General features: G+C 36.4%; 2 protein-coding genes across 5 annotated transcripts; both read left to right on the forward strand.

The window, feature by feature from the left end:
- Positions 1-508: 508 nt before the first annotated feature.
- On the forward strand, positions 509-5,009 carry LOC107775857 (protein IQ-DOMAIN 3-like). 2 transcript variants are annotated; one of them, XM_016595648.2, is made up of 6 exons: positions 509-745; positions 1,711-1,788; positions 1,888-2,208; positions 2,606-2,827; positions 3,436-3,555; positions 3,919-5,009. In XM_016595648.2, exons 2-6 carry the CDS (start codon positions 1,714-1,716, stop codon positions 4,639-4,641), a joined length of 1,461 nt encoding a protein of 486 aa, XP_016451134.1. In that variant the 5' UTR covers positions 509-745; positions 1,711-1,713; the 3' UTR covers positions 4,642-5,009. The 2 variants fall into 2 exon arrangements, with proteins under 2 accessions (XP_016451134.1, XP_016451135.1); XM_016595649.2 differs by having other exon boundaries at positions 1,714-1,788.
- Positions 5,010-6,519: 1,510 nt separating this feature from the next.
- LOC107775856 (interactor of constitutive active ROPs 2, chloroplastic-like) lies at positions 6,520-12,606 on the forward strand. Of its 3 annotated transcripts, XM_075248111.1 has the most exons (6): positions 6,521-6,817; positions 8,450-8,539; positions 8,709-8,793; positions 9,914-10,094; positions 10,573-12,237; positions 12,337-12,606. In XM_075248111.1, the coding sequence occupies exons 3-5, from the start codon at positions 8,774-8,776 to the stop codon at positions 12,214-12,216; spliced, it is 1,845 nt and encodes a 614-aa protein (XP_075104212.1). In that variant the 5' UTR covers positions 6,521-6,817; positions 8,450-8,539; positions 8,709-8,773; the 3' UTR covers positions 12,217-12,237; positions 12,337-12,606. The 3 variants fall into 3 exon arrangements, with proteins under 3 accessions (XP_016451133.1, XP_075104212.1, XP_016451132.1); XM_016595647.2 differs by lacking the exon at positions 8,450-8,539 and having other exon boundaries at positions 6,520-6,817; positions 10,576-12,237; XM_016595646.2 differs by lacking the exon at positions 8,450-8,539.
- The last annotated feature ends 3,185 nt before the right edge of the window (positions 12,607-15,791 follow it).

A 15,791-nucleotide genomic window follows, 5' to 3' on the forward strand; every position in this document is an offset into this window, starting at 1 on the left:
TACGTCATCCGTTTCAATTTATGTGAACCTATTTAATTTTTAGTCCGTGTCAAAAAGAATGACTCATTTTCCTTATTTGAAAACAATTTACCTTTATGCAATAATTTATAGCCACACAAAATATATGTGCCTCATTTTACACCACAAGTTCAAAAGTCTTCTCTTTTTTTAAACTCCGTACCCAATCAAATCAAATGAGTTAGCTAAGGAGTACTATTCTTATGCCCCTACTAATCTCAGCATTATTAATATTTTTTTATTTTTTTATTTTTTTATTTTCGTTTCTTTTTTGGAATGTGAAAACTGGAGATACCATAAATGCTTAACGGTACAATGAAAATTGTGTCGGCTAAATATGTTTAAAGAATCTAATCATTGTTCATCAAATACAAAAAATAGTGAGTTGGGTGGGGTAACTGATAATTTCATGTAGGGTCCACTCTTCCAGCTCCTCCAAGTGGAGGGTCACACATACTCACATACTTAGCTAAAACCAGCTGTTTTTCTTTCATATTCTCTCATTCAATTGTTGGAATTGTTCTTAAGCAAGATCTATTTTCTCTCTCTCATTTGTCACTACAAATGAAAAAGGGTCACTAAAGATTAGAGGGTCCAATTCTTTTCTTATCTTTTTGTTTCTGTTACAGAGGAGAGCCACATTGTAATTCTTGATATACAGAAAAAGCTTCAGTCTTTGAACAAAAACAGAAGCTTTCTGAGATCTCTGAAGCTCCAATTTTGCAGGGTATTATTCATATGTTCCCCTTTTATCACATCAAGAAAATATATGTTTTGGCTACCTGTTTGATTTTTCTTTCTTTTTGTTTTCTTGAAGTTCTTTACTGTTTTGGTATATGGGTAGTGTAAAGTTGATATTTTTCTTTGAAATTTAACTCATTAGTAAACGGAAGCTACTAATTGAAATGTCATAATTCAAATACCTTCCATTTTCAGAAACTTTTGTTGGGATATAGGTTGCATTATCTTAAATCCAAGACAGTTTGTATATTTTTATTTTTTATGCTAATTGAACTATCCAGAAAGAATTGAAAAGGAGAGCCAAATTATGTATTGATGAGATTCTCATTTTCAGCCTAGTATTATGGATTAATGGTCTTGCTTGCTTGTATCTCTGGTTGAGAAATTAGATTTAGATAATGTAGGCTCAGCTAACGTGTTATTTTGGTTAGACATTAAGTATTATTCATAGATCTTTTAGTTACTATTTCGTTTTTCAACTTGTATCTTGAGGTGGCCGAGTGTCTTTTGGAACAACCTCTCTACCTCCCTAGGGTAGGGATAAGGTCTGCGTACATGGGCGGATTTAGAAGGTTTTGCCTTTATATATTATGTTTTGAATACCCTTGACACAGCCAAAAAACATAGCTTAGTGGTCAAGGGGGTTCAAAACCTTTGTATGGTAACTGTCTCCGCCACTGTCTGCGTACACACCACCCTCCTCAGACCCCACTCGTGGGACTCCACTGGGTTTGTTGTTGTTGTAACTTGTATCTTGAGGTGATCTTAGCTTTTATAAATTACATGTACATTAGTGTAAAATTTTGATCTTCCATATGATACCTCATAATAATAGGTTGGATATTTCGCTTTTTGTAATTTTACTTAGTTTGCTGAATTTCTAGAAAAAAACAGTTGAATCATTCCTGTAATGTAGTATGTGTTGTCTTCTAAATGGGGTAATTTGTGCAGAAGATGGGGAAGAAAGGAAGCTGGTTTTCTTCAGTAAAGAAGGCTCTGAGCCCGGATCCTAAGGAAAAGGCAGAGAAGGTTATCTTGAAGTAACCATATACGTTACTTTTCTAGCATGATACAAGGTTTTTTTCTTTTCATCAATGGTGCCTGACATTTTTTGAATCTCAATTTCAGAAAGCAAGTAAATCGAAGAAGAAATGGTTCGGGAAAGAAAAGCATCCAGTACCAGATTCTTCAACTTTGGTTGTTACTACTGTTTCTCCTCCTCATCCTGTTCCTCCGGTGGAAGAGGTCAAACTGATTGAAGTGGAACAAGAGCAGACTAAACATGCTTATTCTGTTGCAGTTGCCACGGCAGCAGCTGCTGAAGCTGCTGTTGCAGCTGCCCAGGCTGCTGCGGAGGTTGTTCGGTTAACTACAGTCAATCAATTTGTAGGAAAATCCAAGGAGGAAATAGCCGCAATCAGGATTCAGACTGCATTTCGAGGATATCTGGTATGCATCTGTACTCATATGCATTCAAGTGATTTTTCCATTTCCCGGAAAATTTTCTTTTTTATAGTTTATGATAAACTTGATTCTCTCAGTAAAAAAAATAAAGGAATAGAAAGCCGGGGGCGGAGCCGCAAGCTTGCATACGGGTTCTGCAGAACCCACTAGCTTTGGCCCAGACCCTGTATTTTTGTTTAGAAATTTATTTAATATGTATAAATAATGTATCCAGGACCCAGTAAACTGCCTTTTTCTGAAATCCAGAACCCATAAACTCAAAATCCTAACTCCGCCTTTGTAGAAAGCTACATTGCGGTTTAATTTTGCTGTACTTGTGAGAACATGTAATAAATGATCTGGTACTGAGATATAAATTTCCGTGGGGAAATCTCATTTGCAGGCCAGAAGGGCATTGAGGGCTTTAAGAGGACTTGTTAGACTCAAAACATTAGTTGATGGACCTACTGTCAAACGGCAAACTGCAAATACTTTGAAATGTATGCAGACTCTATCACGTGCCCAGTCTCAGATTAGTTCTAGACGGAGCAGGTTGTTGGAGGAGAACCGAACTCTCCAGAGACAGCTTATGCAGAAACATGCGAAAGAACTTGAGAGTTTGAGGGTCAGTATTCTTCCTTAATTCCACATTGAACTTGAGAGTTTGAGGGTCAGTATTCTTCCTTAATTCCACATTTCTTTAAGACGTATCTGAGATGAATCTGTTCTCAAAACAAATGTGATGCCATACAGCTTGTGTTCAGTATTTTAGTGAAGTTCCTTGGTACATGCTAAATACCGAATTTGTGGGAGCGCAGAAGTCAAAACTTTCTGCAAGATGGAATTTGGTGTATACATTTGACATCCTATCATTACACACTGAAAATTTTCTATTTTGGAATATCATTGGAGGCAACTCATCTTATGTCCCAAATTTGTGAACAAATGCTTTAGGGTGTAGTTTCTCGAGCCTTTTTGCTTTTTGACAATGTGCTATAGGTGTATTTAACGGCTCAAGATCTTTTAACATATTTTGCTATCAGCCAACTTGATCCTCTTTTATTTTTAGCTGAATTCTTTGGGGATTTTTTTTTTTTTTTTTTTTTGTGTGTGTGTGTGGGGGGGGGGGGGGGGGGCTCATTGGATGTATACTGTGCATGCATATCCTAGTGGGAATGTATAGTTCTTAAATGCTTCTTGTCTAATTACACTTACCGTTTTCTGTTTCGATAGAAAGGGGAGGAATGGGATGATAGTCTACAATCGAAGGAGCAAATTGAAGCAAGTTTACTCAGCAAATATGAAGCTGCAACAAGACGAGAAAGAGCACTAGCCTATTCATATTCCCACCAGGTACTCCACTAATCACTCTTTTATATACGGCGATTAACATTTTGAAAGAGGGCGCCCAAGGTGGGCTTTAGATGTATTCATGCCATTGTGCCATGGTGATGTTCCTAGGGATCATACTTTGACCTCTCACATTTTGTACAGTCAAATATTAATAATGATGCTTATCAAAAGAAATAAACTCAAATTTTAATGATGATATTATTGCAGATATCTTGGTTTCATCTCTTTTTGTTTTCCCATATTAACCAATACACGGTGCATTCTTTAAAGGAATATCTTTCTATGTTTAACATTATGACTTTTCTGGTGAACTGTTGATGACATTACTACTCATTGATTATGTCGAAATTGTTGACTCGACAGCAAACCTGGAAGAAGTCATCAAAATCTACCCGTTTGTTGTTTATGGATCCAACCAATCCTCAATGGGGTTGGAGTTGGTTAGAGCGGTGGATGGGTGCTAGGCCAACGGAAACCCAAAGCATGTCGGAGAAAGAACTTAAAAGTGATCAAATGTCTGTTAGAAGTGCCAGTATGAGCATTGCTGGAGGAGAAATTACAAAGGCATTTGCCCGGCATCAGCTGAATTCTGAACTCCCGTCTTCTCCATCCAGCCAAAAGCCAAACCGTCGTTCAAGCCGCCAGTTCCCTTTTACCCCTTCCAAGCCAGGCGCTTCTCCAACAGCTAGAAAACTAAAACCAGAAAGTGCGAGAGTCAGTGCAATAAACCAAGATGATGACACCCGAAGCGTGTTTAGTGTTCAATCAGAACGGAACAGGAGGCACAGCATTGCAGGGTCATCAGTAAGAGATGATGAGGAGAGCTTGGCAAGCTCCTCTTCGGTGCCAAGTTATATGGCGTCCACTCAGTCAGCAAAAGCAAGAACGCGGTTGCAAAGCCCATTGGGTATGGAAAACGGTACAACACCAGAAAAGGGATCAGCAGGTTCTGTGAAGAAGCGACTCTCTTACTCAGCTTCACCAGCCATTACAAGGCGGCATTCAGGCCCACCAAAGATCGAAAGTATCTCCACAAACACAAATACTTCTATTGCTGACGTTTATGCGAATGGAGTTGTCAACTGACTCATCTTGTCACAAGTAATAAAGCTGTCCCTCGGCCTGCAATACCAGTTAAATGCAGAGAAGATATAAGGATTTGAAACAATTTGTTGATCGATTCGTGCAACTTCAACTTCTCCATACAATCAATATGAAGTCATTAGTTTATGTGCATGCCTGCATGGTACTTGCCTTTTAATTTATCAAAAAAAAATAAAAATTGATACTTGCTTTTTAATATTTTTTTTCCTCCCACGAATGTTGGTGATTTCAGATTGTGATAGTTGTGAATTTATTTTAGAGAAAACGTTTTCTTCATTGTGATTATATGATTCCATCTTTATTATGTACACAAGATAGTGAAAAGAGAAACTATTTCTTTATTTAGTCAATGGACATTGTTGTTTTTCTGTCCTTAGATCAATTGGTATTTGCCTTCAAGAATTCTGGAGATGCTTGCAAAGATGGCCTTACATCTGAATGTTAATCATAAAAAGTTTTCTATGCTGTGAAACAGAACTTCAATTCAGACCTGGTCAGAACAAGTATCTTCAGTTCTGAAAGCCAGTTTGACATTCCAGAAAACAAATATTAATTAAAGTAGAAGATGACGACAACAACAACAACCCAATATAATTCCACTAGTGGGTCTGAGGAGGTAGTTTGTATGTATACCTTACCCCTATCCTTGGGTAGAGAGACTGTTTTCGATAAACCCTCGGCTCCCTTCCTCCAAGAACTCCCCACCTTGCTCTTGGGGTGATTCGAACTCACAACCTATTGGTTGGAAGCTCGATTAGAAAAGGAGGTGATGTAATTAGTCGAGGTGTCCACAAGTTTGTCCTGACGTTATTAAAAAAACGTTACGTTATTAAAAAAATGTTACTTAATTCGAAAAGGAATCTGTAGTGGAAATTATTACATATGAATTGGATATCATGTGAACCATCAGATAGAAAACAGATGACAAATTGAAAATGGAAACATGATGTGCTACTATCAGCAGTAGGATGAGTTTAGCCATCATCAGTTCTTGATATCCTCTGTCTACAACAATCCAAATCTTTAAGCAGTGACAAAAATGAGAAAAAAAATAAACAATTGCTGATAAGAAAAAAAGACAAGGAGACATAAGTTAAAAAGCTATAGATTAGGATGCATCTGTATTTAAAAATTTCTGATTGATACAAATGTCAAAAACTAATTAACATTAAAAGAAAGAAAAAAGAACTAATAAACCTAAACTTACTCAGACCCCGGTACATCTACCAAATCATGTTAATTTATCGTGGTTAAGTAATAAGTCAAGTTCCAAATATACATTACTTAACCATAATTAATTGATAATTTATTTGCAAAAGAAACATATTCCAATCATACAAATATATGAGGATGAATATTTTTATTATGTGATGCCACATTAGATATAGGAGTATATACAACACTGAAATGGCTTGTAAAAGGGTAATTTTAGACCTTTTTCCTACAAAATATATACTAGTACTATAACAAATAAAATGAATATGCTAGATTATGTATTTACTGATTTACACCGTCGTAAAGGTATATGAGAATAATTCAGTAAATAAATAAAAATTAAAAGATATTGGCATCGTGTAAAATATTTATGCTTATTCAGCATTTATACAATAAAAAGTAATTTATTCATAAGAATCATAAATTAAAAAAATTATACATTTAATTGCGATTAAGTGATAAAAATGGAGTATAAGATAATGGGAGTAAATTTTCTCCTTAACCTGAGTCCAATAAATTAAAAGAGCACATGGTCAAGCGCTTGTTTCCCGAGCGTGGGCATTAATTTTTCCATATCAGCACTTTTATTATCTTCCATTAATTTTTCTTCTTTTTATAGTTAAGTTCGGTTTTACTTTCTTTATCCATACACTGACAAATACAAACAAACATAGAAGTGAAAGAAGACAGTACTGGACACTGACTTGGGAAACTGCGTAGTGAGTTTAGCTGAAGCTAGCCTACCACTCTCCTGCTAAGTAGTGTGTGTGTGTGTGTACGAACACAAATTTAGCTCTACCCTCGAGCTCTTCACCCCCACTCTTCTTCTCTCCTCTTTAGGGTTCTTTCTTCTGCTTCATTTTCTTGGACCTTGAGCCACATTTTTTTTTTCACTTTTTTTGTCGCAAGAAAGCTGGATTTTCACTTGGTTGAGATCTTTTTGGTAAGTTCAAAGCTATTCATTTGTATCTCAGAAGTGTCAAAGAAGGTTTGCTTTTTATTCTGCTTTTGTTCTTTGGAATGTTTGGTCTTCCCCTCTCCTTATATGAACTTTGTAGTTGCTGAGAGCACTGATTTCTCATATGGGTTGGTTTCTTTTCTGATAAAGTTTCAGTCTTTGAGGAAGTGTTGTGTTTGTTTTACAATGTAGGTTGACATATATAGCTTTAGGACTCTGGTTTTGGAGGCTTTGTGTAACGTGTGTGCAGATGAAACTGATTCTCTTCTTCATTTTTTGGTCTACTTAGAAAGGGCAATGAAGAGTTTCTAATTTTTTTTAGGTCTATATCACTTAGCATAAACATGAATGAGAGTAAAATAATATCCAGAAACTTTAAAGGTGTGTTTGGTAGGAAGGAAAAAGCTTTCTAGGAAAATGTTGATATGATGAAAGTAAAAACATTTTCCATCAAAAGGAGGAAAATAACTTTACTCACTTAAAGGAGGAAGTTATTTTCCTTGCAACTATCTTAGCTAGCGTTTGAACATAGATTTGGTTGAAACTTGCGAAAAAGAGTTTTTGAAGTTGTGTTGAAAAATAGTTTTTTGAATTTGAAATTGTGTTTGAACATGCATTTTACTTGAAAAATTGTTGAAGTTTTATGAGCGGAAGAAAAAAATTACACCCAAACCAGTTTTTGTAACTTGAAAATTTTTCTTCAAAAATTGATCAAATTCCACAGACATATAATGTTTTCAATTTTTTTTGAAAAAAATAGCAAAAATCTATGTCCAAACGGGAGCTTAGTTTGCTTCAACTAACATGAACATTATTATTAATCTCTAGTAGTCAATAGTTTAATCAAAAAACCTGATTTGCTGATATTATTATTAATTTTTAATAATACAAACACGACCCCACTTTTGGAATTATACTGGGCTTGTTGTTGTTGTTGTTGTTGTTTTAAAGATACAAGCACTAACCAAACACCAGACAACATTTTTCAGGAAATTATTTTCCATGGAAAATGATTTCGGTCACACTAAACACACCCCAAATTTATTTAGTTTTTTATATATTTAGTTTGCTTTGTAATTTTACATAAATAAACTGTCCCCCAAGATACTTTTTATCTTAAGTGTAAACATGATTTATTAGTTTGGGTGGGGGACAGGGGTGTAGAGAAGCTAATAATGCATCTTACTTTGGTGCTGCATCTGTTGATGGACTTCCAGTTTTCCCTTCTTTTTGGGAAGCATTATCTGTTTATGTCCTTAAAAGTCACTGATGATACTGTGTTAAATGGGGACTTTTGAAATGTTTGCTAAAATGTGGTTTCAAATGCCATTTTCTTAAGCACCACGTTGTTCCAAAGATGTTATTGCTATACAGTGTAAGCACTGGAGTAAAAGTTGAAGTAGAAGTTAAGAAAGTTGATAAATGGCTTACATAATAATATTTGTTTCTTGATTGCAACTTTTTGCCTTCTTTCCAATTTTTTGTTTTTCTTTTTTGTTTTCATTCCTCCTATTGTTAGTTTGTTAGTGGGAGTGGAGGTAGTTTATATGGTGTTTTGTTGAAGGGATAATGTTGTTTGTTTGGTGTTATATCCATTTTTAGTGTTAAACTTTTCAGATTCCTTGATGAACCATTATCTATTTATAGTTCGCATATGTCCTTCTTGAGCCGAGGGTCTTTCGGAAACAACCTCTCTACCTTTATAAGGTAAGGGTAAGGTCTGCGTACACTTTACCCTCCCCAGACCCCACTTGTGAGATTTCACTAGGTTTTTTTTTTTTTTTTGTTGTTGTTGTTGTAGTTTGCATATGTCCATACAATAGCATTTCTTTTTCAGCAATGAATCGTCTGAAATGTATCCTTTATTGTGGGTCAGGTGGGACTTTGACGAAAGCAAATATAGTTTGTTATTTCTACATTGACTGCTGAGAGGAAACTAATATGCAGACACCAAAAGCAAGGTATTTCTAGTTCATTCACTCTGCTTTTGTTGATCTTCATTTGCGAGTAAATTCAAAAGCCTTATTGTTGCTTGTTCAATTTTCCGCCCCTTCTTCCATGAGAATATGAAAATTGGTTATGTTGTTAGATCAATTCAAGAGTATCTTAATAATTTATGTACCACAAATTCTTAGTTTCAATTGGTCCCTTTTATTTCATTCTTACATAGCCAAATTGACTTCCAAAACAGCAGATGATGATTGTCTTGAGTTATTGGTCCTTTGAGTGTGGCGCTGCTCCGCGACAGTAAATTAAAATACTAGTCTTAAGAAGCTAATATAGTTGTGAAATATATGTTTGAGATGTTCATAACTGAATTTTGCTATGAAAATTAACATGCTATTGGGTGTTCAAGAAGATCAGCTTTGCTATCTCCCGAAAAAGAAAAGTGAAGTGTATTGGAGAAGATTAGATTCCTTTCTTTCATTTACTCAACTGTCCAGCTTCTACGTTATCCAGTTGTTGTATCTTATCTGTTTGTTGTAGCTGAGTTTAAATTTCAAATACGTAGCCTATTTCTTTGGTTAGTTAGACTTTCTCTGTATATAAACTCATCACTGATTCAATAAAAGAATGCAACAGTTTCCAATCTTTCAATATATGCCTCTACTCTTTAAAGTGACCCTGAGGCGAGGAGTAGTAGAACAATAATTCAGAGTTCCATTTTGTCTTTTCATGTTGCAGCTGCAGATATTTGATATGTGATCGATCTTTGAAAATCTATTATTTAAACATCTACTTATAATACAATACAAAAGAGATACTTTACCTCAGTTCTATAAAGTTAATCTGCATGAAGGGCAGTGCACCACTAAGCTCACGCTATGCGTGGGGTCTAGGAAAGGACCGGACCACAAGAGTCTATCGTACGCAGCCTTACCCTGTATTTCTGCAAGAGGCTGTTTCCACAGCTCGAACCCGTGACCTCCTGGTCACATGGCAGGAATTTTACTTTACCTTGTACGCCTAGGCTCCCCTTCTAAAGTTAATCTGTATGGCAGTTGTGAAATCATTCTCTGCTGATAGTTCATGTCTTGTCTGCACTTGTTGCCCGCCTTCTCATATGTTTTTTGTCTGAAGGACTGTCTCTGTTGAGGTGCCACAAAGGACATCTCCAGCTACACCAAAGACAGCTCGAAAGCTCAGAGCATCAGGGCCAGATGTTGATTCTGTTTCATCTCCAATTCCAGCAAGCAGGACACCAAAAGACAAGAGTCCCAAAGTTGTTGGTCGCCGGTCACCACGAAGTCCAGCAGTAGAGGTACTTGAGTAATACATTAAGCTTGACTTTCCTTTGCACAATAACTATCGTATATCAAACATGTGCAAATAAAGAAATTTCCTCTATTAAGCTTTTAATTGTTGCTGTTTTTCTCATTCTTTTAATTAGCAGTTGGAATATACCCTTTATGCTTAGTTAAAATCTGCAGAACCGTCTGCTGCTGTTTCTTTCTTTGCTCAGTTTGTCATCCTGTTATGGTGGAAATAATTGTCGCACATTCATTAAACACAGTGCTCCTGTTAATTTGCTTTTTCCTTTAGCTTCTGTTGCCTGTATGACTTGCTGGTTCAAGGCAGTTGCACTATTTGATGGCAAACTTACTCTATTTATACAACTTTAGAAGTCGAGAATTCGCCAATTTTCTCTTCCTTATATTACTGCTGTTTTAGTTGTTCTATTCCTACTTAAAGGTCCTCTAATGTTACTAAGATGCTCATTGTTCTTTTGTAAAATACAGCAGAAGCGTCTAGGCAGAGTATCCGGTTTGGAAGACCAGCTTGTTCAACTCCAAGAGGAGGTGAAGGCGGCAAAGGAACTACTCAGTTCATCAGAGTCATTGAAGAAAAAGTCTGAACAAGAGGCTGACGAATTCAAGAAGCAGATTGCAGCCATGTCAGAGAAGCTTGAGGAGTCTGAGAAGCAGCTGCTTGAGCGCTCAGATTCTGAGGAAGCTCGACTCCTGGAGCTACGCAAGATCTCAAAAGATCGGGATCGAGCATGGGAATCTGAACTTGAGGCTGTGCAAAAGCAGCATGAATTGGACTCTACCGCTCTGGCTTCTGCCATGAATGAAATCCAGAAGCTTAAACTGCAGCTTGATAGAGTAGCTGATTCTGAAGCTACTCAAGCTCGCCATGCTGAATCAGCTCATGCTGAGACCCAAAGCTTAAGGGTAAAACTCAACGAAACCGTTTCATTACTTGAGCAATTACAAAACCAGTTAAACAAAAGCAAGGAATCTGAAACTAGTGTACTTGAAGAAGTGAGTAAAGCTCAGTTGGAGCTAGAAGTCGCAAAGCTGACTGGCGACACTCTACGCTCGGAAGGTTTGAAGGCAATGGAGGCTTGCAAATCCTTGTCATTGGAGTTGGAACAGTCAAAGGTTAAAGTGGCTGCATTGGAGGAACTTGTCAGCAATCTCCAGTATGATCAAGGCAGCAAAAGCATGAACCTGGTAGATCCTTCAGAAAGTGGAATTAATGTGGAAGCTGATGAACTCAAAACTGAACTCAGTAATCTTAAAGATGAAGTAAATGAACTAAGAGCTGCATTGGAGGATTCCGAGAGAAGGTATCAGGAGGAATGCATCCAGAGCACCTTGCAGATAACAAGCACTTATGAGATAGTGGAGTGCACAAAGTCTGAATCGATTCAAAGAGATACTGAATGGAATTCAAAGTTAAATGCTGCAAAAGCAGATATGGAAAAGTTAAAGGAGACACTGATGAACAAAGAAGCTGAACTACAAAAGATTTCAGATGAAAATAAGGGCCTAAATATACAAGTTGAAGAAATACAGGCAGCTGACGGAGAAACTGAATTACAAGCTGAATTGAAGAAATCAGAGTCAATCTTGGCAGATTTAAGGGCAAGTTTATTTGATAAAGAGACGGAGGTGCAGAGTACTACTGAGGAGAATGAGATGCTGAAGTCAGAAATCAAGAAGAGAGAAATGGAGAGTAGCAAAGTGACTGATGAGGTTCTTGCCTTAGCAGAAGCCGCGAGAACTTCTGAAAGAGAGACCCTAATGAAGTTGGGGTATTTGACTGAGGAAGCCGATAAAAGTAGCAGACAAGCAGCACGGGTCATTGAGGAATTGGATGCAGCACAGGCGGCTAACTCTGAGATGGAAGCTGAGTTGAGGAGGTTAAAAGTACAATCAGATCAGTGGAGAAAAGCTGCTGAAGCAGCTGCAGCTATGCTATCAACTAGCAATAATGGGAAATATGTCGAGAGAACAGGCTCTTTAGACTATCACACTATTGGTGGAAAGCTGCGTTCTCCGTTGTCTGAAGATATGGATAATGATTACTCACCCAAGAAGAAGAATGGCAATATGTTGAAGAAGATTGGTAGTTTATTAAAAAAAAGCCACAAATAGATGCATATCGATATCGTGCAGGTTGCTTCCAAATGAACATTGTTCTATTTCTCTAATCATCATTGTCTAGTTTTTTCTTTTCTAGTTTTTGTTAATATGTTTACTATTTTCCCTTCACAGGTATTTTTGCTGAGCTTCAGCCTCCTAAAAAAATCTCTTAGCTGATTTTAGTAAAGCTATTCCAAAATTCATGAGGTCTTTGTGATCTCACCTGCCAATACTGATATGCTTCCTTAGGAGATAGTAGTAAGCAATGTAACTTTATTTGCAATTTTCAGTTTATTTTGCTGTTGGAGCTTTCATATGTAGACTGCTGTATGTTCCAACATGTTTTGATAAGTGTAATGAACCCGGGCAGTTGATTAATCTTACAACTTGCTGTTTCGGCTACTTTAGATTTTTATGTCAAAGAAGGCAATCTGGATGAATTTTCACTGTAGATTGGAGGTAGTGTGTGCTTCATATCAGAGACGGAGTCAAGTTTTGAAATTTATGGGTTGGAGATTCTAGTTCTTTTAAGTTATTAGGTTCTAAAATAATAATTTGTACATATTCCATGAATTTCACAAGACAAATACATAGTCTGTACAAAAGCTATTGGGTTCGTCTGAACCCGTAAAAAGAGGGCTAGCTCCGCCCGTGCTTCACATAAGCACTTGTGTTTTGAATAAGTACTCATATATTAAAGAGCTTTAATAATTGTAGAAAAATTTATAGGTGTGGTCCTTTATTATTTTTTAAATAAGTATTTGGAGTAACTTCATATTTCTGGAAAAGTGAGTTATTTTAACAAAGACAAATACGCTAAAGGCTTTCACAATACCAAAAAATTTCAATCACAAGAGCTAGAATCGTTGCTGCTCATTGTCCTGAGACGAACCCAGAACAATGAACAACAAGAACTGAACAATGATCGACCGAAAACTATCCATGTAAGCCAAATAACGAGGAGCATGAGCATCAACAAGTCCTCACCTCAAAAGCTAACTTTTGGGGTTGAGTTAGGCCCGAAGTCCATTTATCACGGTATCAGAGCCAGGCTCATCCCAATTATAGGCCCATCCCAATTATTGTTACCGATGTTGGGCCCCCATTTATGTTGTCCACGCTATAGTTTGCAGGTCTGGGCGTGAGGGGATGTTGAGTTGTCCCACATCGGTGGGATTTGAGGTTTTTGGTCTCCTTATATGGTTTTGGGTAATTCTCATCACATAAGGTAGCTTTTGGGGTTGATTTAGGCCCGAAGCACAACACAAGGATGCCGTCATTGTCTTCAATATCGCAGGTTCGTCATCTTATGCTCATCGAGTTTCAGATTTTAATGGTGATCGTGACGTCAATGCTTGATCCCGACGATTCGATGATTTGGAGCTAATAAACAACTAGCCTAATTGCTAATTGGTTAAAATGCAATTTGAAACAACCGAGAAAATTTTATGGATGGTCATTCAATCTTGTGTTCGTAATTGCAAAAAATTCATCCTCGAGATGTTGCAAAAAATTAACCTTTATCAGCGAAAAACATAAGACAAATGAGAACGGAACTTCTGTGGTTGCAAATGAGCAAGGGGCTGCTGATCCATTTGTTAGAGAGGATCAACAAGTTTCGGATAAAAATTATTAATGTTTTTGAACCTTTTTTTTCTTCTGAATACTGTTAATGATCGCCTATGTTATTTTTTATGATCGCCTATGATATACTTCCTCCGTTTTAATTTATGTGAACTCAATTGACTGTGCACGGAGTTTAAGATAAGAGAGAAGACTTTTGAATTTGTGGTGTAAAACGAGGCACATATATTTTGTGTGACTATAAATCATTGCATAAAGGTAAATTGTTTTCAAATAGGGAAAGTGGTCATTTTTTTGGCACGGGCTAAAAAAGAAATAGATTCACATAAATTGAAACGGAGTGATTATTTGACGAATGCCAAGATGAAATTGAAAATCGCCTTTTCTATACTTACCAATTTCTTATGAAAAATGTAGCAGGTATAACTGATGTGTTCAAGCATACTCTTTGAGGTCAATGGATATGTACTGAAAAGAAAGCTATTTCAAGATACTGTTTGACCATGGATAACTCTTTATCTTACGCAATAATTTGTTGTTGTCGAGGAAAAACTAATGCATCCAGTTTCTGCACAACATGCTCAATAGAATTATCTTGTGAAATATAACCATGGAGCCAAGGGTCTCTTGCAAATAATTTCTCCACCTGCACAAGGTACGGGTAAGGTCTACATACGCACTAGACCCCACATGTGGGAATATGCTGAGTATGTTGTTGTTGTAAATATAACAATGGAAAGCCTTCTGTCTGTATGTTGCTACTGATTAATGACCCCTATCCCTCTTATTTTATGTGTATTAGTTTCAGTTTAGAAATCATTCAGCTCTTCTTCAAATTAAAAGTGGGAAGGGGAGAGGGAAGGGCGAGGAGTTGTAATAGTTGTAAGCATTTAGTTCAGAACTTCAACCAATGTGACTGAACAGCAGCCGGTTTTCTGTGCCTCAAACTGTGGCTCTTCTTGTAATATGTCTAGTTTTAGGCGCTTTAAATTTCTAATTTCCTTGTGTAAAATTTTCTTCACATTTCCTTTGTTGACTCAACGCTCTAATGCTATAGACAAAAGGCTCTTCCCTTCTCACTTTTCAGTTAAACACATCTTTATACATACAGCCAGGGTTGTGCATAATTTGGTAATCGTACCGAAACTGAAAATTTTGGTATTTGGTATTGGATATTTTGGTATTCGGTATGGTATTTGATTTAAATTTTAAAAAAAATTGGTATTAGGTATGGTATTTGGTATTTTAAAATGAAATACCGAAATACCGATACCGTACCGAAATATATATTGTATTACACAATACACATATTATTAATTATAATATAAATAGAAAAAATCTAAAATTTTACTTTTCTTTATTCTCCAAGTTTATCAATTAACTCTAAGCAAATAACAAGACATTTATATTGATCAAATTTATTCCTTTATGTATAGTTTTCTCTCTCTGGGTTGATATTTGCTGGTTTTGGACAAACTTTTGTCAACAAACATTTTTAGTTTTGTATTTTTGAGTACTTTAATTAAGAATATTACAGTCTATGACTCTATGCACTAATTAAAATTCAAACCGAATAAACCGAAGTTACCGAACCGAATAAACCGAAACCGAAAGGAGAAAAATCGAACCATACCGAATTTAATTAGGTACGGTATTGGTATAGCATTTTAAGAAACCGAATACCGAAAATACCGAACCGAAATGTCTAAATACCGTACCGTACCGACCGACGAATACCCCTACATACAGCACTGTCATTAGTTCTTAAGTATAGGTCCAAGATAATCCTTTGTTCCATATCTTGGGGCTTATTACAGCAATACAGCAAGTGAATTAAGATTTTCAGTTGTACTAACACCGCAATTTATGCAGCGTAGGATACTTAGATTCTCCGGGGAGGTCAATAAGTCGATATACTACTTCATGGTGATATCTTAAAAAAAACATCCAATGATTTTGAGTTCTATGTAGCAACAAAATGTTAAACAACAACAAACTCATGC

The sequence above is a fragment of the Nicotiana tabacum genome, chromosome 24, assembly GCF_000715075.1.
Source record: "Nicotiana tabacum cultivar K326 chromosome 24, ASM71507v2, whole genome shotgun sequence".
Lineage (NCBI taxonomy): Eukaryota > Viridiplantae > Streptophyta > Magnoliopsida > Solanales > Solanaceae > Nicotiana > Nicotiana tabacum.

What these genes read in the sequence shown, in the direction of transcription:
- LOC107775857 (XM_016595648.2), top strand. Translation starts at nt 1,714, where the DNA reads ATGGGGAAGAAAGGAAGCTGGTTTTCTTCAGTAAAGAAGGCTCTGAGC. An exon ending in CTAAGGAAAAGGCAGAGAAG is followed by an intron (nt 1,789 to 1,887) that starts GTTATCTTGAAG and finishes TCTCAATTTCAG; the next exon opens with AAAGCAAGTAAATCGAAGAA. An exon ending in CCTATTCATATTCCCACCAG is followed by an intron (nt 3,556 to 3,918) that starts GTACTCCACTAA and finishes TTGACTCGACAG; the next exon opens with CAAACCTGGAAGAAGTCATC.
- LOC107775856 (XM_075248111.1), top strand. Translation starts at nt 8,774, where the DNA reads ATGCAGACACCAAAAGCAAG. An exon ending in ATGCAGACACCAAAAGCAAG is followed by an intron (nt 8,794 to 9,913) that starts GTATTTCTAGTT and finishes TTTTGTCTGAAG; the next exon opens with GACTGTCTCTGTTGAGGTGC. An exon ending in CACGAAGTCCAGCAGTAGAG is followed by an intron (nt 10,095 to 10,572) that starts GTACTTGAGTAA and finishes TGTAAAATACAG; the next exon opens with CAGAAGCGTCTAGGCAGAGT.